Source organism: Globicephala melas, chromosome 2 (genome assembly GCF_963455315.2).
Source record: "Globicephala melas chromosome 2, mGloMel1.2, whole genome shotgun sequence".
NCBI lineage: Eukaryota > Metazoa > Chordata > Mammalia > Artiodactyla > Delphinidae > Globicephala > Globicephala melas.
In genome coordinates, this window is record NC_083315.2 from 152,031,367 (window position 1) to 152,056,535 (window position 25,169).

The window sequence follows — 25,169 nt, forward strand, 5'->3', positions numbered from 1 at the left end:
GGCCAGCTAGAATATTAAGATGCAAGCGTCTTTGGGGATTGGGCAAGGGAGGTTGAAAGGAAGGAGGCCAGCCCAAGAGGAACTGAACCCCAGACCTTAGGTCATAGATTCATTAACTGAAGGGTCTGCTTTATTCTTGTTCTTTTTCTTGTGCTTGATTCTTTATTCTAGTTTGGATGTCTTTTTCCGCTGGCTCTTTGACATCTACTATCTGGAACAGGCATCCATCAGGTTCCAGTGAGTACTAGAGTGCATGTTTCAGGTGTACTCCCAGTGTGCATTGGGGCTTCACACCAGGTGGATATGTGTATCCTTTATTTGCTCATACAGGTAGAGGTGAATGCATGTTAACACTCTCATTAGGCAGCCTCTTAACATTTCCTGTGCCATGGACCCCTTTGGGGGTAAAGCCCAGGGACTCCTTCTCTGAATGAACTAATTGTAGATTTGAGGGAAATTACCTCCCAAAATGTCCTATGTACCTTTTTTTTTTTTTTTTTTTCCGGTACGCGGGCCTCTCACCGCTGTGGCCTCTCCCATTGTGGAGCACAGGCTCCGGACGCGCAGGCTCAGCGGCCATGGCTCACGGGCCCAGCCGCTCCGCGGCACGTGGGATCTTCCTGGACCGGGGCACGAACCCGTGTCCCCTGCATCGGCAGGCGGACTCTCAACCACTGCGCCACCAGGGAAGCCCCCTATGTACCCTTTATCCAGTTTCCCCCAATGGTAACATCTTGCATAACTATAGTACAATATCACAACCAGGAAACTGATGTTGAAAGAATCCACAGAGCTTGTTCAGATTTTGCCAGTTTTACTTGTACTCTGAGTAGATTTCTTTAAACGTACAAAATACCTGGGTTATAACAAAAACCAATTATGCTGAAACATAGTTATCAAAATACTTTAAAATTCAAATTTGTAATGCAATCTCTATTAACACGTTTAATAATAGGCTGCTGCATTCTAAAGGTAGGCAAGCAAAAGTTACACTTTATTGTTTTAAAGGCATCGGTGTGAAAGGTGATGTTACTTACCTAGAAGAAGAATATTAAGTTGGGCAGGGGAGTGGTTTTTTGACAAGGCAACATGCATGTCGTGTTAGGTATCCAGCCACTTTCTTTTTTGTTTTGTTTTGGTTTTAGGGTTCCAAATGTTGAAAGTCCCAATTTTCAAAGGTATATTATTGCAAATGACATTCAAGCTTTCATAGCTTGCTTTATAGGGCAAGGACCAGAATTATCCAAGCTTTCTACAATTAAACTATAACTGTAATAAGTTGATTTTTTTCCAAGATGAGTGAGTTCATCTTTGGCTAGGTCATTATCTTCAATACAGTTTGTATATGAGAAAGAAAAGAATTGTGAGTTCATGACTCAACTCTGATGCCCTCAAGAAAGAATAGTGTTTGAAGGAGTTATGAAATATGTCCAGGGGCTTACAGATTTCTCTTTTCAAGGAAGGTGACAGAATTGTATAGATGGAGACACTGGAAAGCAACAGAGATGCCTGGGTCACCAGCGTGAGAACAGGCAGTGTGCCCATCCATTCAGGTGGCTGAATGACTACTAGTTGAAGTCGGCCAGCTAGCTATGTGAAACACGCATGTGCAGACAGAAAAGTCTCAATCATGTGAATTTAGCATGTCTAATTTAGTGGCCTGACTAATAACTAGCATCATTTTGAAATGATGATGAGCACAAATGGTATCGTAAGGGCTCAGCAATAAGTACAACACGATATGAAAATACCTCATTTCAACTGGTGACAGACTCATGGCTATGGCTGACATCGCTGTGATTTGTTGCCCATGCTCTTAATGGAAGGAGGTGCTAAATCGGAGAAAGTAAAGATGTAATCTTTTCCCTATTCAAGGTCACAGACCCGCAAAATTCTACTTATGGACTCTCCAGGGTCTGTGGATCCAAGTCAAACAGTCCTTCTTTATTATTTGTTTTGAATTTTATTTTAATTTATTTTTTATACAGCAGGTTCTTATTAGTTATCTATTTTATACATATTAGTGTATACATGTCAATCCCAATCTCCCAATTCATCCCACCACCACCACCCGCCCCCCGCTTCCCCCGCCTTGGTGTCTATACGTATGTTCTCTACATCTGTGTCTCTATTTCTGCCTTGCAAACCGGTTCACCTGTACCATTTTTCTAGATTCCACATATATGTGTTAATATACGATTTTTTTCTCTCTCTGACTTACTTCACTCTGTATGACAGTCTCTAGGTCCATCCACGTCACTACAAATGACCCAATTTCGTTCCTTTTCATGGCTGAGTAATGTTCCTTTGTATATATGTACCACATCTTCTTTATCCATTCGTCAAACAGCCCTTCTTTAGAGCAAGCCAGTGCATGTATCTCCTAACCCATCCACAAATGCCATAGACCACCCCCAGCCCTGCTCAGAAGGGCCCTTGTTAACTTAAACTGGTCTGAGAACACACGTAGACAGTCAGCCCTCCATATCCACATCTTCGGATTTGACCTACTGCAGATCAAAAATATTCAGGAAAAGAATTCCAGAAAGTTCCCAAAAGCAAAACTTGAATTTGCTGTGTGCAGGCAGCTACTTGCACAGCATGTACGTTGTATCTACAGCTGTTTACATTGTGTTAGGCATTATAGACGATCTAGAGATGGTTTAGAGTATACAGGAGGATGCATACAGGAGGATGTGCCTAGGTTATATGCAAATATTATGCCAGTTCATGTAAGGGACTTGAGCATCCCTGGATTTGGTATCCACAGGGGCTCCTAGAACCAATCCCTCACAGATACCGAGGGATGACTGTATTGGAAAGCTATTCTCCCCATCTCTACCTCCACCCCATCCCCACTTCCTCAATTCGTTTCCTCTCTCTCCTCCTTCCTCCCAATACCTCTGCCCTTTCCCTCTTCCCCGGCTTCTGTGGCTGTCTTCCACCCAGGTGTGTGTTCCTGCCAGACAATGGCGCCTTCTTTGTCAACTACGTGATCACGTCAGCTTTGATTGGCACAGGCATGGAGCTGTTGCGCCTGGGGTCACTCTTTCTGTACACCACCCGCCTCTTCTTCTCCAGGTCGGAGCCGGAGAGAGTCCACATCAGAATGGTGAGGGCCAGGCCCTTCCCTGAGCACAGCCCTCAGAGTTTCCCTTGGGCGGGTGTCAGGAAGGGGGCCTGTTAGAAGCACGGAGGGACCGGAGGTGGGAGGCATGGTGAGGTGGGGCGAGGTGCTTCTCGGACACCAGGGTTGGAAGGGAGGTTGCCATCCCAGACAAGGAGCACAGAAGCAGCAAGCCAAGTGGACCAGGCCACCTGAGGAGGACCCCTGCCTTCTGCCCCAGAACCAGGCCATGGACTTCCAGTATGGGCGCGAGTATGCGTGGACGTTGAACGTCTTCAGCGTGGTGATGGCGTACAGCATCACCTGCCCCATCATTGTTCCTTTCGGTGAGTCATCCCTGAAGCTCCCTGGGGACTGCACACCCTCGGACTGGGAGCCCCACAGCATCCAGCTCCCTCCTAGATCAGGAGGGACAGCCTGTCGGAAGGGTGGGAGGGGCCAGGTCAGAGCCAAGCCAGTCAGGGGTTGGGTGGCTGTTTACATAGGATGTTTGTTGACAGAATAGGTTCTAGGGGCTCAAGGGAAGCTGCTGGTCCCAGAGGTCAGCACCGTGGAGCTCCCACAGCCTGTTCTTGGCCCTTGCCACTCTGACAGACCTGAATCTAGCATCTCAGGCCTGGGTGGGGAGCCTTGGGACGGCCACTGAGCGTGCGTCCATCTCCCGGCCCCCAGGGCTACTCTACCTGTGCATGAAGCATGTCACGGACCGCTATAACATGTACTACTCCTATGCACCCACCAAACTCAACGAGCAGATCCACATGGCTGCCGTCCACCAGGCCGTCTTCGCACCGCTCCTGGGTCTGCTCTGGATGCTCTTCTTCTCCATCCTGCGGTTAGGTAGGTACCCAGCCCGCCCCAGCATCCCGCCTCTGCCCGTTCCCCATGGCTCCGTCACCCCTCAACAACTCTGGAGGAGCAGAAAAAGGCTGGGAAGCGCAAGGTGTTACTTGTGGAACAGGGCAAAGCCCAGTGCCTTCTCTAGGCCTTGAGGGCTCGTGTTAGAGTCCCGGCAGACCTTGGAAGCTAAGCGGAGGACCAGCGTGGTCCAAATCATATACATTTTGGTTTACAACTTTCAGGGCAAAACCAAAGCAAAACAAACAAAAAATTTAAAAAAAATTCTATTCCTTCATTCTAACTCAAGACTGGCAGGAAATAAAATATTAGCTAACAGGCTCCATTCGCAAGACATTCCCTCTGGGATCCTAGAAGATGCCTGGCCTTATGTGTTGTCAAAAACCTAGAGGAGGATTCAGAGCCTGCCCCAGCAGCCAGCTTGGCTACACAAAGCTGCTGACCCCGCCCAGCTGAGCTCAGAGACACCCTCACAGAGAGAGGCCCCACAGGCCACATACTGGAACCCCCCGGCTCTTTCCCCTCAGAGCCACCCATGCCCCAGGCAGCAGTCTCTGCCAGCCCCTTCCCAGTCTCAAAAAAGGCTCATGCTGACCTCCCCGTCCTCCTTCTTCCCCCCCACGCCCCACACTTGCCTTCCCTCAAGACACTTGACCTTAACCTTCTCAGTGGTGTGGAGAAGGGAAAGTCCATGTTTTTTCACTGCCTGTCACAGGGGTGTCAGGCAACGTTCAGCTCACAGTTATTTATATGCATTGTCCATTTGTTGTCGCCCCCGAAGCCTTTCCTGCCCCAGCAGACTTCATTTTTTTAATAATGCTTTTTTTCTAAGTCTAAAGAACTGCATGTTTATTATCAAAAATAGAGAAAATTGAAAGATCAAAATTTGAATGACCTACCAGCTCCCCTACAGCCTCATGTCTATCGCTCCCACACCTCACTCTGTGCATACGTTTTGGGGAACAGGGCAAAGTGGAGGGAGTTTATTGGTTTACTCTTACTTTACAAAACTGTGATGTCCACTTTATACTATTCAGACTTGTATCCTGAGTTTCTTCACTGAACATTATGTTCTTAGCAATTTCTTGCATTATCAAAATACTGTTGAGTACACGCCTTTTAACGTCTGCGTGAAATTCTGTCACTTTTAGTCAGTTCTCCATGGTTGGGATATTGAGGTTGTTTATCATTTTTTGCTTTTATAAAAACACAACAATAAACATCATTATGCAATAACTTCTGACTGTAAAGACTGATTTTCAATATTCATGTAGTTAGAAAACTGCTACCATAAAAAAGTTACCAAACATCCCCAAACAAAAATTCTGAATTGCTTTTCCATGCCATTAGCACGTGTAACCGAGCACACTCGCTCCAAAAGGGCTTACAAGGGCCAGACAGAGAAAGACAAGTATCATATGATATCGCTTATATGTGGAATCTCAAAAAAAAAAAATGGTAACAAATGAACTTATCTACAAAACAGAAACAGACTCACAGACTTACAGAATGTACTTATAGTTACCAGGGCGGTCGGGGAGGGATAGACTGGGAGCTTGGAATTGACATGTACACACTGCTATATTTAAAACAGATAACCAACAAGGACCTACTGTATAGCACAGGGAGCTCTGCTCAACACTCTGTAATAACCTAAATGGGAAAAGAACTTGAAACAAGAATAGTTACATGTATATGTATACCTGAGTCACTTTGCTGTACACCTGAAACTAACACAGCATTGTTAATCAACTATACTCCAGTATAAAATTTAAAAAAAATTTTTTTAAAAAGGGCTTACAAGAAAAGGTGTGGGTCTGAGACTGACTGTATTTTGGGGCAGTGGCATAAATGAGTGACTCAGAGATACTTCCCAGGGACCGTGAGGTGGAAGGTAACTGACATCAAGGAGGACGTTTAATGGGCACCTAAGTGGATATTTAAGTCAATTAATTTATTTCATGGAATCCACTGGATGCCAAATCCTAAACTGGCCAAATAGCACAGAGGGTTGATGTCCCTGTGTCGGGCTCATTGATCAAGTTGTTAAGGGGAGAACTGGGCAGGGACATCTCTGCCCCAGGCTCCAAACTCCTACAGGGGTGCTGAGCTGGGCCCCAGGCATCTGTCAGCCCGGGCGGCATCTCAGCCGGCACCCCTGCCCACAGCTCTGGGCCTCAAGCGCCACGCCCATGCCTTTCCTTCTCCTTGCAGGGCCGCTACACGCCATCACCTTCTTTTCCCTCTCCACCCTTATCGTTTCCATGATACTGGCCTGCGTTGGCACTTTTCTGGGGAAACTTCGGAAAGCGTCTGACTATGAGGTGAGTCGCCAGCCTGGCTTTCCTCCGCAGGTTCTCCCGGTCCCAGGGCACACAGCTCCTGGACGCCCACCCGAAGCACCACGATGACGAGAGGCTCTTGCCTTCCTCTCTGATGACGGGATGTGCAGACTCAGTGCCGGGTGTACGTGCTGCATGTATCCTTGCACTGGCCCCGGAATCACACCTCCCGGGGCGGGGAAATCCAGAAGACAGCTGTCCTCTCCTCTTCTCCCCTCTTTCATCTCCTCCGAACCACAGGCTGCTGGCCCATCCCTCCTACGATGTGAGCCTAATCAGCCACTGAGCCGCGAGGGCCATTCCAAGGCACGGAGGCTTGAGAGAGAGGATGGAGTGAAGGAGTAAAAGAGGGGGTGGTAAAGGAGGATAACCTGGGGAAAGGGGTCAGTCATCTCACTTTTAAGAATCTCAGGACATTGAACTTGTCTGGAAGGGAGGCCTGGCTCCCTGGGCCCCATGACTCTTTCGGCTCTTTGCCAGTGGGGCCGAGCCAATTATTAGAGAAGGGATCTAATCCATGCCAACAGGACTGTGTGCTCTAGATCAGCACTTCCTAAAGTGGAGTGACCGTAGAGGTGTACGGGAATGATTTCCAGTGGACTAAAACATTTTATATTTTTCATGGTCACACATTTATTTTTCTACTTAACCTTGTTTACAGCAACTGACACAGGATTTCTGTTCATAAGAGTGAATTGTTTCCTTTTCAAATGAATTTAAATAAGAAAGAAAGTTGATTTAAAGTACTAGCATCCTGCTGAGTCAGAGCAGGGAGCCTCTGAGAAGAGGATCTTCTTGCTTCCAGTGGTTCCGTATCTGTGGCCCTGGGCACAGGTGCCTGCTGCCCTTTCTACCTGGACCCTCCTCCATCCCCTGGCCCGAGTCCACGCTAGTGAAGGACCAGAGCGAACGACGCCTCTGGCTCTGTCTTCCCAATACAACGGGATCTGGGATCTGGTTACTCAAGGGTCCATTCTAGAGACAGAAGGTGACGGGGGACCTAACCCCTCATTTCATTACAGAGATAGAGGGGAAATTCTGGCAGGAGATAAGGTATTATGGAAGTCAAGGCTTCTCCTAGAGTCAGAGCAGTCTCATCTTTGAACCGCAGCCTCCACTCTGCTTACTCTCTCCCACTGTGGTCCTTGCGAATGGAATATTTCAGAAGGGTCTCCCCAGCTTCCCAGTCTACTCTCTGTCCCCCTGGGCTTCAGCCCTGCCAGCTGGACTGCGGGTCTGGAAAAATAGAAGATGAGTTGAGTTTAAGGGGAGCAGCAGGCCCCTTAAGCCTGAGTTTAAGGTCCAGGCTTCTCTGGACGTGGGGAGGGTGGGGGCACCCCGTGACCCTCCTTGTCTCTTCCACCGCTGCAGCCCGAGGAGGAGATGGAGACCGTGTTTGACCTGGAGCCCAGCAGCACCTCCTCCACGCCAACTTCCCTTGTGAGTCAGTGCCTTCGACCTGGGACGTGTCGGGAGGCGGGTGCTTGCAGGGGTGGGCTACTCCAGCAGCATTGCGGGGATACCAGCAGTTAGTGGCCACCCTGGGTACTGGGGAGGAGCCGGGCGTCCCTGGACCCCCTCCTCTGATGCAGCAGCCCGTGGCCCTGGCTGAAGAGCCTTCAGAAAGATAGAAGATCTGGGATTTACTCCAGGACATTCTCTAGAAGGAGCTCAGAGAGGACAAGAACAGTCAGGGCGAACCCAGCCACAGGGAGCTCAGTCGTGTAGACGCAGGGCCCTGCTGGGGCTCAGCCTCAGGACCGAAGGCTGCCTCCAAGGGCACAGGGGCCAGGCAGAGTGGCGCAGATAGAGCCGCAGCGAGCTATTGGAAGTCTGCACCGCATGGTAAGGCAGGGGCCGTGCCGGATGAGTGAGTCCGTCAGCTTGTGAAGAGACGAGGCCGGACTCAGAGTGCGGGGGGTCCAGCAGGCTGGGCGTTGGCTCCCACACTGTGGCTCAGCCTGGAGGGGCGTGAGCGCTCGCCCGCAGCCCGGCCACAAGTGTGGCTGCAGGGCCACTGATGCATGCACTGAGCAGGGTACCGGGTCAGCCCGTGCCCCGATGCCAGGGTGCCTTGGGGAGCACTGAAGAAGGGTACCAGCCAGCCTGGGCACTCAGGGAAGGCTTCCCGGAGGAGGGAACATCTAATCCGACCCCAGGAATGGGAGAGTAGGGGTTACCAGGTGGAAGAGTGTGTGGGGGAAGAGCATTCAAGGAAGAGGATCAGCCTGTGCAAAGACCCCGAAGAGAGAATCTGGAGCACCGGGGAACCTAAGACAGTTTGGGGCCTGGAGCAAATGCAGAGTGGGCGGCAGGGACCGGTGCGAGGGGAGGCCCTTTAGTCATGGCAGCGTTGGGTGAAAGCTCACAGACGCAACAGTGGGCGGATGTGCCCACACCAGGTGCCTAGAACTACAGGTCTGCCTCACTCTCAAACGAACCCTACAGATAGGGCCCGATGAGCTCTGGGAGGTGGCAGGCAAGAAGGAGCTCCAGTACCAGAGAGACAACAAAGGTTTCGAAGCAGGAAAGTCTCTCTTCACATAGCATCTCCCCTGGGGCCCTTCCAAGATGACCCCTCTGGAATATTGTAATCAATCGGTTATTGAAACCTTACAAACTAGACGTGTCACCATTCTCGCTCTTGATCTTTATGATAAACCTGCACAGTAGGGGGTTTTTATCTTCATTTTACAGATGGGGAAACTGAGACTCACAAAGGTGAATTAATTTAGACCCTAGAGTACTACTATGCAAGGAAGTGGCAGAACAAAGTTTGAACCAGGTCTGTCAGACTCTAGACTTCGAGCTTTAAAAAAAAAAATTCCTGGAATTGATTTTTTTAAATCTTTCATTATTATAACAGAGGGGTCTAAGCGTTGTAGATAATTATGGGGAAAAAACAGAGAAGCAAAAATAAGAAAATTAAAAGTCCATGTTTCTACCACCTAGAGATGACCACTGATAATGTATATTTTTTCAGATATATAGATATTTTTTAATGACATAATACTGTACACTATTTTATAACCTGCATTTTAAGTTAACAATCTCTGTCTTTCTACATATATGCATGTTTACCTCTTCAAATACCCAGTCCATATTCAACTTGCCCTACGTGTTCCAGAAATATCTTTTACAGCTTGTCCAGACCAAGATCCAATCCAGGCTCTGTGCGAGATTAACCTGGCACCTGTGCATGTCCCTTTTATTTTAGCACCGTCTCTGCTTTATGACTTGTTGGAGAGACCAAGCCAGGAGTCCTGCAGAATGTCCCAACTTCTGGCTTTTTCTGGCTGTTTCTTCATGGTGTCTTACAGGAGGTTACACTATCTCCTGTATTTCCTGAAAACTAGAAGTTAGATCCACAGGCTTGATAGATTCAAGTTCGACACTAGGGGCTAGATAGAACACATTACAGGCAGTGCTGTGAGTCACACCAGGCAATATATAATATCCCATTTATTGCCATTAATGATGCTGAAGTGACTCCCTGATTCAGGGATGACTGCTGGCTTCTTCCATCGTTCAGTTACCATTTTTCCCTCAGAACCCAAAAGTCATCTATGGGGTTTATTTTGGCCTTATGAAAATACCTCAGTTCTTCTGTAGAAAGAGTGTTCTCTCATCAACTAGGGCTGTTTAGTTTCACTGAAATAAATTCCCACAGGAAAGGTTTAATTCTACCCAATAATTACCTATTTTCAAAATAAGGAGTTGGTTTAAAAGTCCCTTCAAAGGGTGACAAACAGCTCTGACCCTAGTACTTCTTGTATTTTTCTAGTCTGCTGCCATCGCAGGCATTCCTGGGCCCATGCCTGGATTTCACAGGTCACATGACCAAGACCTCAGCTAGCAGCCTCAGTTTCAAATCCTAGCCAACCAATGACACAGCCCGAGGGAGCTGGCTGCACCTCGGAAGCTGTGTTAGAAAATGCGCTAGCTCAGGAATGGGGGGGTCCCTCCAGACCCCAGTGTAAGGGAGACTCATGTCATCACCCCCTGGGTTCAGCCTGACCTGGAACCAAGAATGAATGGCACGTGTGCTGAAGAGTAGACTAGGAGACTCACACTAACCAGCCCAGGGAGCACACAGATGCTCGATAAATGATCGAGAGCAGCTGGGCAGGCGGGATGGCCAGGACTTGGGCTGCGGGGGAAGAAGGAAGGAGCCACGGCTTAGAGGGGCAGAGGCTCTGCGTGTAAAGCGTGAGGGGGAAGCGTGTGCCCAGGGCCTTGCCCCAGATGTGACCTCACCCCATCTCCCCTCTCTGTCCCGAGCAGCTGTATGTGGCCACCGTGCTGCAAGAGCCGGAGATGAACCTGACCCCAGCCTCCTCCCCAGCCCGGCACACCTACGGCACCATGAACGGACAGCCGGAAGAGGGAGAAGAGGAGAGTGGTGTGAGGGGCTTTGCAAGGGAGCTGGACTCGGCCCAGTTCCAGGAAGGGCTGGAACTGGAGGGCCAGAGCCAGTACCACTGACCAGGACCCAAGGCCTCCACCTGGCGACGCCAGCCGGGAGTGGCGGCCAGGGGAGAGCCCAGAAGGGGGAGGCAAAGAGGGTGGCCTGGACCGCCGCCCCACTACCTCCTGCAGACTTTGGGAAGGCCCCAACGGAGCCCCGGCTATCTGTCGGCCACGTGGAGGCCCCGACCTGCTGACCAGCTAGAACGGGAGATGACAGGCAGTGTCGAGGGACCCCAGGATGGGATGGAGGATACCGGCGAGCACCATGTCTTGGGAGCAGGGGCTGGAGCCCTGAGCACAGAGACTGAAGGCTGGGGGACTTCCTGGGGTCATGGTGGAGAAGGTTCACATCAGGGAAGAGGCAGGAGGAAGCCCACTGAAGACTCTCTGGGGTCGTCGCCACCCTTCCACCAGCTGCCCTGCCCAAGGAGCTTCTGCTGCTGTCCTACCCTAACCCTCACTCCCGGCCCACCCCTCTCCTGCAGTCTGAGGAAGCAAAGGTATGTGTGCTGGCCTCGCCAGCAAGACACAGACGGCCACCTCCTCCGGGTTTCCCTGCACGGGGATCTGTAAAGAGAAAGTCTCTGCACCGGCCCGCAGGAAGGGGCAGCTGAGACCATAGACTTAAAGGAGGCGACTGAGCCCCTTCCTATTCCTCTGCCCCTCATCAGATGTCCCCAGGAGCAGCAGGGTAGAGAGCCTTCTTTCTATTCCTGCAGGAGTAGCTGGGATGTGGTCACGCAGGGCTCATTAAACGGGACCTGTGTGCATTTTGATGAAGGCTGCTGGTTACTGTAAGGTGGGCGGGGCAGAGGCAGAATTCATGGAAGGAGGTCTTCTCCCAAAACGCTGAGTGATGAGAAACCCGATATACCTCCCCAAGCCCCGGGGCCTAATGAGAGGACCCCCAAGGTCGAGGATGTGGCCACTGAGAGCTGCTCCGGCCGCATACCCATCTGAGTGCCTAGGCCCCCAGGGTGACCAAGGTGGGGGGTAGCTGAGGGTGAGAAGCCCTTGCTGCAAACTGAAGGCACTGGCCTCTCCCCGGCCTCCGAGCAGGACCCTTCCTCTCCTCTCGGGGCCGCCCTGCGCTCTGCACTGAAGAGCAGTCCAGTGGCCTCCAGTGTGGTCCTGGCTCAGACACTGCGGATGCCCTGCGGGGGACTGAGGGGCGCAGGCGGGAGCTGCGTCCTCCATGGACAGGCAGAGTAAGGCTGCCCTCCCGGGGCGGCCCCCACCTGAGGCCTGGAGGAGCCGAATCCTGAGTGGGAACAACGCTGGTGCCACCACTGCTGCAGGCTGGGGGTGTGCAGGCCTCTGGGGACAGGCCCCCATCAGGACCACCAGGCAGCCAGCTGGGGGGACACGAAGAAGGGCTGGCCAGGGCCTGGGTGCACCAGAATGAACCAAGTCAAATGGGATCTGCACGCTCTAGAGCTCTCCTGAGCGCCCTCCTCCAAAGGTCTGGGCCCCTGCAGCCAACCTACTGAAGGTGGGCGTCCAGGTTCACCTCACCTGGGTGTTTCCCACCGGCTGCCGGGCACACACGTGCTCCTGAGCTCAGATCACCTGAGCCTCACTTCTGCTCCACCCGTGCCCACATCCTGGCTCCAGAAGCTTCAAGCTTGACCCCAGAGGAGAAGTAGCACTTGAGGGGCAAATACTGCCCTCCCCCGAGAGCTCAGCCCAGACCTTGGCGTGAGGGATCTTTCCAGAGAGCCTGGCTCATCTGGGAGGAGGCTGTCTCTCCTCGTCCGGGTAGGAATAAGGAGGAAATACCCAGCTGGTCCCTCGTAAACCCAGGCCCCGCAGGGCTATCTCCCCCAAGCATTTCACCAGCCAACTGGGGAAGTGGTCCTTTCCAGGACAGTCCAGCACGGAGCCCTGCCCACCATGGGGAGGTGGCAGCCCCAGGCCCTGCCCCGCGCCCAGGTGTGTGGCGAGGGCCGTCCTGCCCGAAGCTGGCCTGAGGGCTCGCCTTCACTTGGCACTACTTGCTGGCATCCGCCCCGGCCTCCGCAGCCCCTGCGGGACTGTTCCTGCTGCTTGTCTCGCCTCCCACTGCCCTGCTGGCAGCCTGTGGAAGCTACATATGGAAAGGTCCCAGCAGATGCTACGGCAGCATGGCTGGGGCTTCCCCCTCTGAATCTGGGTCAAGTGCAGTCTGGTTCTGAGAGAAGACGGTGAGGATGTTGGGAAAGTTGCTGCGTCTACTGGCTTCTCTACTCTTCCCGGAGACCCTGGCCACAGCCGCTCGACCTCCCGTGGTCACTGCTGCGGGTGTGGGCGTACTTTGGCTCCTTACACGCCACGTCCAGGCCCTCCTCAAGCATCTCCCCTCCAACCTGCTCTCTCGGCCCGCACGCTTCTCACCCACTGGCCTCCGCCTACCACCATCCACCCCACCCCACTGCCCACTTCCCAGCCGCCCCTGCCCCATCTGTTCCCCCAAGCCCCGCCTCTCAGACCTGATCCTCTCTGGAGGGAGCTGCCTCGGGGGACCAGATATTGCCTAGAGCCTTTGAGAAATGCCCCTCCCGGGGCCTAGGGCAGCTCCATGCTTGCCTGCCTCTTCCTCAGACACTTCTGGAAGCAAAGTGCCTATCAGCAGCATTGCATCCTCTGGGGACCCCGGTGGGGAGTGTGGACTTGCCTTGGCCATCACCACTAAAGCAATGTGTCAGAACGCCGAACCTTCTTGTTACTAACGCTATGACCGTGCCTTGAATAAACAAGTCCTCCCAACCTCTGCTGGCCTGTGCCTCTGTATCTGAACCAGCCCAGCGGGGCTTTCCCTCCATCCAGAAGGAGCCAGAGCTCCCTGAGGTGGCCAGGCTGGAGCACCACATCTTGCTTTGTGGCTTTGGCCCCTGGGGCCAGAGCTGCCACTCTGGGACCCTTGACCCCTGAGGCCTTCCCTGGCCCCTGTCCTCACAGGGGAAGGCCTGGCAAATGCTACCTCATCTGCTGGAGAAACAGGAAGTGAATCTGCCTCTTTCCACTGCGGATGCTCTGAGAGTCCCCTGAGCAGTAGAGGAGAACTTTCCGGTCCATGAGCTACTCAGGAAGCCACCAGGGCAGCCTTTCCTGGGCAGCAGAAGCCCTGGGGTGAGTGCTGGGCCCTGACAGTGGGCCCCCGGCCAGATGAGCAGCCGGACTGGACAAGACGAAGACTTCAGGTGGGAGCCCCCAGCAGGAGGCAGCATCAGCCTCCACCAGCAGCACGAGGGCAGGGGGAGGTCAGGGAGAGGCTGGGCATTAGGCGGGTATGTGGGGCTGTCACAGCAGGCCTGCACAGGAGAAGAAAACCCTCTAGCGAAGGGTAGTTATGTCTGCTGTCACACCTGTGGCAAGGTGGGTAAATTCCCTGCCCTGGGGGACGTGTGTACTGGCCCTTCCTCTAGCTAGCTCGCTGACCCTAGGCTGGTCACCTCATCCTGAAAGCAGGAGGACGGGAGGCTGACCACTCTGTCTCATTACCGAATAGAGCAGATTCAGCCGCAGGGACAGAGGGAACAGGGTGTGGAGGGGGGCTTCCTCCCCCGCCGCTCCCCGTGAGGACAGAGGCCACTCTCGGGGCACAGTGCCCAAGCGATGCTCCTGAGCCCCCCTCGCTGGACCTTCTCCTCAAGCTTCCATAGTCCACCCATGGGCAAGGGCTCAAAGCCCCCCATGGTGTGAACCCGGGCAGGGGGCCAGGGCCCATCCCCTTGACCCCTCTCCCCTCAAAGAAATTATCTTCCAAGTCGAGTCAGATGAAATCCACAAGAGATGCTTCAGTGGAGAAAGGAGTAGGAAGACCACCCTGGCCGGGTGGGAGGGGCTAGGTCCTGCTGCCTGGGAATGGGGATCAGGGGGTTAAGGAGGCGGGGAGTGGGCAGATGGCCAAGAGGGAGGCCTGGTGCCAGGGAGGTCCAGGATGCCAGCTCCATGGGGCTCTGCCCAAGAGGGCATTGGTGCACCAGACTGAGTGCCAGGTTGGGCTCTGTGGGACTGGGGAGGAGGCAGAAGGGCCCTGGGCTCCAGGAGGCTGTGCCTGGAGGCCAAGCTTGGGGCAGCTCCCCGCCACCCTCCCAAAGCCGTCACTCGGGAAGCTCCATGCTGGCGGACTCTGGGTTTCTGAGCTCGCTCTGTGAAGGGCCCGGGGAAGCGTGGCGGAGCCTGGCTTATGGGAAGACGGTTCACAGGTGTTTTCAACAGAGGCTGTTTTTTGAACATCTGAGGTCCCACCTTGACAACCAGCAGCCCAGCATCTCTGAAGCTTCAAGTGCTGGGTCTCTAGCCCAGCTGCAAATTGGAGTATCCTGGGCGATTTTAAACATCCAGGCCCCCTCCACGAACGAGCCAGAATTACTGGGGAGGGGCCCGGACATTTCTATTTTACGAAATCCCCCCGGTGACTCTGGTGTGTAGGAGGGTTGAGTGAGCAAGGCTCTCGTGGAGCCGGAAGGAACCATCCCAGCCTCACGGCCCTGGAACCAGGCAAGCTGCTCTCAGCACCTCACACTGCCTCTCACCTCGGGGAGGGGGTGGCCCTGTGGCTTGTGCGTAGTTACAAATCCATAGGCTGGGAAACCTCTCCTCCCTTCACTCTGCCTCCAGAGAGCTCAGAAGGCAGGTGCCCGGTAGGTAAAGATTAGGCCCAAACAAGCATTTTCCTTTGGGCTTACAAGCAGTTAATGCCTAGCGTGGGCACAACTTCTGTTGTAATCATCTTACTTTGCAGTAAGTACTACTGTTGGGCCAGAGAGACACACACACCAGCTTCAGGGGTCATTTCTGCCTGTCTGATCACCTGCAGCAATGGTTTGAAGCCTCTCCTCTTCTATCCAAACATAGAGCCCAAAGTGGCTTTCTTGACAGCCTTCCCATGTGGAATGCAATAGATTATAAGTACAGTAAACAAATTTACATAGTGGGAGGTCAGGACAGGTGCTTTGAAGAAAAAATAAAGCAGGATGGGGGGGCTTTCTAGAGATGGGGAGGTTGGGGGACGAGCTCTGTGGGAACGTGACATGAGACACGTGAGCCAGCGGAGGCTGCATGAAGCGAGTGGGGACTAAACGCGGGCCCGAGGACCAGCGAGGAGGCCAGAGTGGCCAGAGCAGAGTGAGCGAGGGGAAGAGAGGAAGGAGGCGAGGTCTGAGGGGACCATGGGGCTCTATGGGCTAAGCTACTGGAGGGTTCTGAGCAGGGGAGAGACATGATCTCCTTACTAGCCACTGGGTGGGGACAAGACGGAAGCAGAAAGCCCCGCTGGGGACTCGAGGCCTCCAGGGGGCAACAGTACAGTACCTCACCCAAGGACAGGGCAGCGAAAGAGGAGACAGGTAGTGAAATTCGGAATAGGGCCTGGGGATCCCTGGATAGATTCGATGGGGGGGTCTGAGAGAAAGCAAGGAGGTAAGGATGACTCCCAGTTCTTCAGCCTAAACAACTGGGTAAGCTGGTTTACCAAAGCAGAGAACACTGGGAAGGAGCAGGTCTGGGAAAAAGACCAAGCGTTCCGTTTTGGTTGTGTTACGTCTGAGATGGTGCCTTGTGTGGACGTTGGGCAGGTGGCTGGATACAGAGTCTGGAGTAAGGGAGAGCTGGGCTGGAGGAGTAAACTCCAGAGTCATCAGCGTCCGGATGGTGTTGAACGCATGGGACTGGCTGCGACCTCTACAGGCGCAAGCGTAGGTCGGAGAGAGATGGGAAGGAGGATCTGCAAGGGAGACTGAAAAGGAGTGGCAGAGGGGAAGGAGGGAAACCAGGAAAGCCTGGTGTCCCGGAAGCCAAGGGAAGAAAGGGACTCAGAGGGGAAGGGGGACCCCAGCTCTAATCACACTTGACAACAAATACGGGGCAGAGAGGAATGAGCTCAAAGACGCCACCAAGAAGCACCATCCAAGTCAAATGCTGGACCTGCCACTGAACAAATAAGCAGGTTTCACCCACAGATCAATAGCCTGGGGGAGGAGGCGAGAGGCTGGTAGAGAACGGGAGGTTTAGGAGGCACAACCAGATACAGTGTGTGGCCCCTGACTGCATCTTGAATTGAACAAACCAGCTGCAGAAAGACATCTTTTAGATACCAGGGAAATTTGAATATGAACTGGGTGTTCTTAGGTGATGTTGAGGAGATAACTGTTCATCTTGGTAGGTATGTTGACAGCATGAGTTAAAAGGTTAAAAAAAAAAATCAGCTAGAAATTCATATGGAAGACTTTACGAGCGAAAGAACATGATGTCTGGGATTAGCTTTGAAACTGTCCAGCAAAAGAAAAGGGCAGGGGGAGGTCTTGAGTTGCTTCACTGCTGATTCTGGGTGAAGGGTACATGGAGATCTGTTAGGCTCTGATTTTTGTGTATGTTAACATGTCTCCATGTTTAAAGATAGAAGAAGGGGTGATCAACACTTCCAGGTGCTGCTGAGCAGAAGAGGAAGATGAACACTGAGACACGGCCCCTGAGTTTGGCAGGATAGAGATTGTTGGTGACCTTGACGGTAAGATGGTGGGTGGATGAAAGCCTGGTTGAAATGGGTTACCATCCTCGTACAGGAGTGAGGACGTGAGAACGGCGAGGAAAGACAACTCTTCTGAAGAGTTCTGCTATCAAAGGAAGTAAAGAAATAGGGTGGTAGCTGGAGAGGGAAGGGGGCGGTGAGGGAGGGGAGGTTCTTTGTGTAGGACGCGAGGTATGGGCTGATGGAATGAGGAGAAGAGAGAGAGGATTCTAGGGTTGAGACCTGGAATGGAGGAGGAAGGAACTACCCGCCCCGCACACACACACACACACACACACACACACACACTCTCTCTCTCTCTCTCTCTCTCTCTCTCTCTCTCTCACACACACACACACACACACACACACACACAAGTGGAAGAGAGGCCTTCAAGAGAGGTGAAAGCACCCATGCTTAGGATGGCTTAAGACACATCAGAGGAGGCTGTTTGGCCTCTCCAGAGGCAGGTCACCCCAGTCTCCTGGGTGGCTGTCAAACATTCAGGAGCCTTAGGCCAGGCTTGGCCACTAGATCCTGAGCTGCTGTTTGGTCACACAGCAGAGGAGGCCTCCTCACTGGAGCCTGTGTGGGCACAAGAAAAAGATACTTTTGATGCCCCAGTGGGAAAAGCACTCCTAACACGCTCCAGACCCAACATCTGCAGTCCCACAGCCTGGCAGGCCTGGCCCCCTGAGCTCAACAAAAATGAGGCCCCAGCTGGAGCTAGGGAGGCTCTGCTGGTGCCAGTGGCATTGGTGTGGGCTGAGAAAACCGGACCTCGGGGTGTGGGTAGCTGGCCTGGGTGCAGTCCCTCCAGCCATTCACAGCCCAGCTCCAGGACCCCACCCCTAGGAGGCCAGGAGCACGTGGCGGGTTAAGCCCAAGCCTGCTCGGAGGAAGCCCGCTCTTAAAGTCACTCGCTCCCCGTGCCCCTGGCTATGTCTCTACCGTTGTCTGCATGCTCCTCATAACCACACCCCCACACACACACTCACACTCACACCTGCTCTTCAACTCCAATGTGCACCCCGGGTTATCACGTTTAGTCTCCTTAAAAAGACCTCCCTGGGATTGGCACCTACCCCTGCCAAGAGGATCTAGAAACTTTCCTCGGAAACACTGTAAGATTTGGTGCTGCTGTCCTGGCACCTAATCCATTCGATCCCGGGCCTCACCTTGTCCACCAGCAGGTGGGCTCCCAGACCCCTGAGCAGTGAACTGCTTCAGACTCTGGACTAGTGTGGGTATATGTTGTAACAAACCAACCCCCAAATGCACAATGGCACAAACACAGTAGAAGTTTATGTCTCTTTCCTGTAAAATTCAAAATCGGTGAGCCCCTGCTCTACATGCTGGAGAAGTACTTGGACCCTGCAAGGCACTTCCGATTAGTGGGTGCTCTCCTCCAAGCAGTGATTCAGGGACCCAGCTCCTTCCACCTGTGACTCTGCCACGTTCAATGCGTGGCCCTCGAGGTCACTGTGAGGTCTGCATCAAGCTGGTGGAAGGATGACAGAGCACAGAGGGGCATGCAGGAGTTCGTGGGGACCAGGTCTGGAAGTGGTATACATGTCCACACATTCCATTGGCCAGAACTCAGTCACATGTCCCACCTAAATGCAAGGGACGCTGGGAAATGTAGTCCAGTTGTGTACCCTGCCAGTCAGTTTCCACCACAGACCCCTGGCTCCATCTCGGCCACTGGCTTCCCCACACCTTTTCCTACTTTTCCACCCACTCTGGCCTTGGCCCTGCTGAACGCATCCTCCCACCCTGTCCTACATCCACCGCCCTGCATCTTCATCTGGCCACAAGCCAACACCAAAGAAAACACCAGTCCCAGCGGGTCAGAGGGGCACACAAAATAGGTTTATTTCTCATAAGTTTATACAACCACAGCACACAGCAGAAGATAAAAGTGGAGACAGCTCGGGGCGAGGGCAGGGGGCCTCTCCTGCAGCTTTGTCTTCTATCCATCCAGCTAACTACAGGCACACAGCAGGTATTAAATACGGGGGTCTGTGGACCTGCCATCGGTATGGACAGAGGCAGAAAGGCTGGTGAGGGAAATGAGACTCAGCGTCTGACGGGGTCCGGGGTGACCAAGAGCCGCTGGGAGTCAGGTCTCTTGGGAATGAAGCCCTCCTCCTTCCTTGCCCTTCCGCAGCCTCGCCCCACCCTGGCTGGCTGGCTGGTTCTTACAGAGCGATAATAGGGGCGCTCCCACCAGACACTACAAAAGAAAAACTACTCTGTCGGGTGGCACGTGAGTGGGCAGATAAGCCCCATCACGGAGCCAGGTCTCCCTTCCTCAGCAGCTCTCCTGGCCCCCTGCTCCTGCTGCCCGTGATTCCACCATGAAGGCTGAAGCTATCCCACCTCTTTCCTTGTGAAAAGCAAACACCCCTGGGAGAGAAAAGCACTGAAGGCAGGCAAGCTGGGAAGCTGCCCGAAGCTCAGCCGCACCACTGCCCCGCTTGGCCCAGGCTCGCCTGGGAAGGGAGGGTGACAGAAAAGCCCATTCCCTCAAACCCCATACCCTCTGGGTCCGTGCCACCTCTGCTACCAAAACGCTGCTCCTCCTCCTGGAAGAAGAGGGGAGGCTGCAGAGGAAAGAAGGCCGGCAGGGAGGAAGCTACTGGAAATTCAAGGAAATCCGAAGGCCCCTTTCTAAGGAAAAGCCACCCTGTCTGCAGTTGGGGGTGAGGGAGACTGAGACGCAGCCCTGCTCCATCACCTCGCTGGCATGGCCCAGGGGACAAGGACCATGATGCAGGGAGGCCTAAGGGAGCCTGGGCTACAATGGACACAGACCAACAGGTAGACACAGACCGTCAGGGGCCACCAGGTGGAGGCCGCTGGGCAGGGCTGCCTCTTAATCGCCATCCCAGCCACGACTCATGGCCTGTACCACGGCTCCGTAGAGCTGGCTCCAGGCAGCCCGCATGGCTGGTGTGAAGGCAGGGCCCAGGCACTTCTCCAGCATGTAGAGCAGGGACTCACCCACCGTCTGCAGAGGCAAGGGGCACCTGTCATTCCCAAAGGCAGGAAGGCGTGCCCTCATTCCACAGGTGAGAAAACTGAGGCTTGGGGCTGGTAAGGACTCCTGGGCTTTTCTTCTCTCCTGCACGGGGGTCCATGCTTCCTGAGCAGGATTCTGCCCCAATCCTTGTGTACACCTTAAAGGTGAGGCTTTAAAGTGAACAAAGCATTTCACTCCACTCCCAGCCTCACAACCACCCCATGAGTGGAGCCGAGGCATTGCCTGGGACCTCCAGCTCAGACCAAGCAAAGTCATTGCCTCCAGGCCTGTTTCCTCCTCTGCAAGACAGCAGTCATGATGTTAGGAGTCCAGGCTCTGCAACCTGAGATGAACCTGAGTTCACTTTCTGACTCTACTACTTATGAGCTGTGTGACCTTGAGCAAGTTAGGTAACCTCTCTGAGCCTCAGATGCTTCATCAGTAAAACAGGGAATGTAAAACTTCCAACTCATCAGATTGTTGGGATGATTAAATGAGATCATCTATGAAAAGCTCTTAGCACAGCATCTACACACAGTAAGTCTTCAGCAATAATAACGGTTCTCATGTTTTATTAGTAATTATAAAATACAGTTTATTTATTCCACAAATATTTACTGAATATGCACTAAATACCAGATACCGTGCTAGTGCTGGGGATGGAGAAAATGACAAGACAAACTCAGTGCCTTCCTCAAGGTGCGTACGTCTGGCAAGGTGACTGTGTGGTAGGCTGTCAGGTCAGGGTCCCCAGTGAGCCACACCTCAAGGATTCACACCCTTGACACTGGGCTCATCCGTGTGACTGGCTTTGGCAAATGGGACATTAGCATGCAGAGGCTGGCTTGTCCTCTTGAAACACTCCCTCTCGAAACTCAGGTGCCACTCTGTAAAGAATCTCAGCTAGACTATTGAGCAATAAGAGGCCACACGGAGAGAGGTCCCAAAGGATGACAGGCCATCTTGGACATTCCAGCCCCAACTGAGCTCCCAGCTGAATGCAGTGCACGCGTGGCTCCAGCCACAGCACGTGGAACAGAAGAACCGCTCAACTGAGCCCAGAGAAATCAGAAATCATTGTTTTAAGCCAGGCTGTTCTGGGATGGTTTCATACACAGCAATATAAAACTGAGCAGACCAGCTAATCCCACAGGCTCCTTCACTTCCTATGGTTCTGAGGGAAACCATACCAGAGAAGAAAAATTGGAGGCTCAGAGAGGTCAAGGCAGTGCCAGGGTCACACAGCAAGTACCTAACAATGCATGCCCCAGCCCCGGTCATCTGAGGGTATAGGCGTGGGAAGGATGAACAGGTGGACAGGAGAGGCCTGGGAGAGAGTGGTGGCCTCAGGCCAGGAGCTTTGGAGAGAGAAAGAGCCCCTTTACCCACCGAGAAGGAGCTGAGCTTCACACCCACTGCCCGGTGCTTCCTGCCCAGGCTGGCAAGGTACTCCTCCAGCGAGGACAGGTTCTCCACATTGGTCACCGCAGCATCGATCACGAGCATCACCTGCCAAGGCCAAGGTGGTGGTGAAAGAGAGACCAGAGCAACTCCCCATCCCCACTCACGACCATAATCCAGAACCTGGGGGTCCCAACCAGAAGGAAGAGAGGACCCTCAGTTTTCCAGTATCAGAGACGAAAGGCAGCCTGCGTCTGCATACAGTAGGCGCTCAACATATGGTGGCCAAACTACTAATGTTACACCATGGAGGAAGCTGCTCTCTTCTGAGGGGCTCAAAGCCCTAAACACACCTGCTGGACAGTGTTGTCCTCCTGGGACGAGGGGACACGGAGGCCCTGTGAGAGTCGCCAGCCTCTAAGAAAACCCCAGCTTGGTTTTCACAGGCAGATGGCCCCTGATGGATCAGGGCCAACACCACCTACAGGAGCCAGGGGACAAGGCCAAGGGCAAATGGCAGAGCTGGGAGCAGCTGGCTGAGAACAGGGTGGGGGAGGAGGCTGACTCGGGTGCCCCAAACTCTGCCCAGCTCAGCGCAAAGGGAAAGGGGCAGATGCCTCTGACAGGAGGGAGCAGAAGGAGGGGCTAAGACCAGGGCTGGGGCAGGAAACGAAGTAACTCTCCCGACTTCCTCGTTCTCTCCCAGGAAGGTGCTCCGCCCACCCCTCACCTTCCTGATGTGGTCCAGGAACTCAGGGGAAGAGAGGCAGTCCTCCGGGCTGGAGAACTGGCGGCAGTTGTACTGGAAGAGGGGCAGCAGGTCCGGCTCCAGGTCAAACAGCCTGTGGGTGGAGGCCCGGTGTCAGCCCTGGGGTGTTGCCCCTGCAGGCTCCATGGGCCCTGGCTGCCCAGCAGCAGGAGAGGGTGGGCAGAGCCTTGGCTGTGAACTATAGCACACCCTCCAACCTAGCACGCACCCCTTGGCCAGCTTTGCCGGTGCCCCTCTCTCACCTCTTCCACAACCTGGAAGTGGCATCCTGGAAAAAACAATGTGTCCCCAGGCCTCTCATACGACCTGGCATAGGGTAGCCCCTGCATAAACCATTGAGGGGTGTGGACTGGGACAGGAAGGGGTTCTCAAACAGGAAGCCTGGAGAAAAGAAAACCTCTCTCTCTCCCTATCTCCCCCTCTCTCCCCACCCACCCCCCTCTCTGCCTCTATCCCTCTCCCTCCCTCCCATTCTTGGGTCAGAACCTCCCAATGTCATCATGCCCAAGAGGGCTTGGGCCAGCAATGATAATTATAGTATATAGAACCCCTTACACTTACTGAGAATTGAGTACTTTACACGTGGTTAACTCATGTATTCCTCACAATCCTAAGCAGTGGGTGTAACTGTTATCCCAAGTTTATAGAGGAGGAAACAGAAGCCCAGAGAGGTTAAGTAACTTGCCTAAGGTCACACAGCTTAGGAGTAGCAGAGCCACAGAGGGTGCCTGAGAAAACAGTGGGTTTGGGGAAAGCTGGGAGGCACAAGCAGAAGCTCTCAGCCACATCTGGGAAAGCCACTGGGGTTTTGTGTAACTGCAAATTTATTCCCTTTTTGTTTGGGGGAGGTTTTGCGGAAGCCTCTTCAGAAGTTCTGGGCTGGCTTAGGGAGCCAAGGCTCCTGAAAAACCATGGTGAGGTAGCATTGCCTCTTTGGTGATGGCAGAGGGGTTACCTAGACACCCTCAAGCTGCGGTTGAAGACTGGCCTCCCCTTCCCCTTTGGGGTCTGCACACTCCCTTACCCCTCTCTCTAGTGGTGAGAATTGGGCACCTGTCATCCCTTCCCTGGCAGTACTCTGGTCCTAGCCCAGTCCTTTCCTCAGAAAGGTTTATTCTCCTGTTGCTGGAAGCTCACACTTCTGGGGCCCAGACCCTGTGCTCTGCAGGCCAGGCGCCCAGTACACCCTCCCCACACAAGCCCTTGGGACACCCCAGTCTACCCGTATGGGCAGCAGTGGGCACCCCTGCAGTCACCACCCAAGAAAAGACCACTCAGGAGGCACACAGCCTGGGAGGGGGTGCAGCGTGGGGACCGGAGGCCGCTGGCCCAAGTATAAGGAGGTCCGCCGGAGCGGACCCTGTCCGGCACCCAGAGAGCCCCATAGAGAGCGGGGCGTGCTGGCTCGCAAGACGGGCCACCGCCGCGGGAAGAGCAGCAGGGGCCGCGCCACCCGTCGCCCTGCGCCGCTCCTCTGGCGCACATCTGGAGGCGCCCCAGCGCCCCAGCAGCGGGCTAGTTTCCCTCCTCCGGCGCCAGCTCAGCCGCCTCGAACCCATTCCTGGCGAGGCACCCCAGTACCCGCACCCCGGGGGCGCTCGGGCCGCCCTCACCTGGCGAACAGGACGGTGCCGTGCTCCAGCGGGCTGCGGCTCACCTCCCGCCAGCTCTGCCGGATCAGCTCGGGTTCCGGGCGCTCCATGCTCGCCCGGGGACGCGGGGCGCTAGGCTGGGACCCTCGGGGCGCGGGCACCGTCACCGCACGTGCCGCGCCATCTCCGCGGCGACGCGGCCAGTCGGCACCTCCTACGGCCCCCGCGCCTCGGCCGGGCGGGGTCCTGCAACCGCTCCTTCCCCGCCCAGGTGGAGGAGCCCCCGCCGGGCCTGCCCCGCTGGCGCTTCCGGGCACCCCGCTCCGGCCGCTGCGCCCTGCACCCCACGGCTCCGAGAGCTCCCCGCCCCCCGCCGCCCGGGCTGGGGCGCTTTAAAGCAACCGCGCCCCCGCCCTCCTCTCGTCCTTACGGACGTGCATCTCTGGGCAACTGCCTCCGGCCCGGGGATGACCCGGTGGCCTGGGAAACGACCGGGCTTCAGAGCTTTGCAGAAATCGTCGAGCCTCTTGGGACCTCAGTTTCTCATCTGGTGACACTCCCTAGTTAGGGCAAAGAGTTCGATTTGATCGTCTTAGGTAAGCTCTGCGAGAGCCACCTCTCCAAGAGCCCCACTCAAACACTGCCTGGAGGCATCTGATCCCTTGCTACAGGGTCCCCTTCCTTATGCCCCAAGGTGGGCCAGAGAATGCCAGGGCGCCTACCTGTGTGACAAGGCAGAAGCCAGGGAACGGGGGGAGGAGGTCTGCCCCAGTTCTGGGTATGACTGAGGCACCCTGTGACATTTGGGGACCACCAGGACTCTCAGCTTTAGGGACAGGGCCAAGACCACAGCCATTTCCAGCCAGGCCTGGGTTTTCTTGAGAAATCTGTCAGCTGCCATCTTTAGAAATTTGTCAGCTCAGGTTCTAAACCCAGCTCTGCTTGGCCAGGGTGGGGTCGTGGATGCAGCAGCTGTGAGCATTCCACTACTTGGACATTAAGGGAGTTACGCTAGAACATTCTACTATTCAGCGATTTTTAATAGACTTTTGTAAATGTTTAGATAGAAGTACTATTTATTTCTTTAATTTGAAG

General features: G+C 54.1%; 2 protein-coding genes across 8 annotated transcripts in view; one reads left to right on the forward strand and one right to left on the reverse strand.

Moving 5' to 3' along the window:
• Positions 1 to 13,544, forward strand: part of TMEM63C (transmembrane protein 63C) — a 135,381-nt gene extending 121,837 nt beyond the window's left edge. For 6 of the 7 annotated variants that reach the window (XM_060295093.1, XM_060295090.1, XM_060295092.1 and 3 more), the window contains 7 exons: positions 172 to 237; positions 2,950 to 3,112; positions 3,348 to 3,453; positions 3,800 to 3,967; positions 6,200 to 6,309; positions 7,699 to 7,767; positions 10,612 to 13,544. In XM_060295093.1, the coding sequence (XP_060151076.1) occupies positions 172 to 237; positions 2,950 to 3,112; positions 3,348 to 3,453; positions 3,800 to 3,967; positions 6,200 to 6,309; positions 7,699 to 7,767; positions 10,612 to 10,812 (883 nt within the window). In that variant the 3' untranslated portion in view covers positions 10,813 to 13,544. The remainder of the gene's footprint in view (positions 1 to 171; positions 238 to 2,949; positions 3,113 to 3,347; positions 3,454 to 3,799; positions 3,968 to 6,199; positions 6,310 to 7,698; positions 7,768 to 10,611) is intronic. The other variant, XR_009563174.1, reaches the window with a different exon arrangement.
• A 5,604-nt stretch (positions 13,545 to 19,148) lies between these two features.
• Positions 19,149 to 24,403, reverse strand: NGB (neuroglobin). Its single transcript, XM_030831881.2, has 4 exons — positions 24,096 to 24,403; positions 22,444 to 22,555; positions 21,702 to 21,821; positions 19,149 to 20,300 (listed from the first exon to the last, which is right to left on the reverse strand). The coding sequence occupies exons 1-4, from the start codon at positions 24,182 to 24,184 to the stop codon at positions 20,166 to 20,168; spliced, it is 456 nt and encodes a 151-aa protein (XP_030687741.1). The 5' UTR covers positions 24,185 to 24,403; the 3' UTR covers positions 19,149 to 20,165.
• Positions 24,404 to 25,169: the final 766 nt, after the last annotated feature.

Bases quoted from the DNA above. Each gene is read 5' to 3' on its own strand.
- NGB (XM_030831881.2), bottom strand. From the start codon at position 24,184: ATGGAGCGCCCGGAACCCGAGCTGATCCGGCAGAGCTGGCGGGAGGTG. The intron at 21,822-22,443 runs GTGAGGGGTGGG...TGGCCTTGGCAG, and splicing joins TCCTGGACCACATCAGGAAG to GTGATGCTCGTGATCGATGC. The intron at 20,301-21,701 runs GTGGGTAAAGGG...TTGCCTCTGCAG, and splicing joins TGAAGCTCAGCTCCTTCTCG to ACGGTGGGTGAGTCCCTGCT.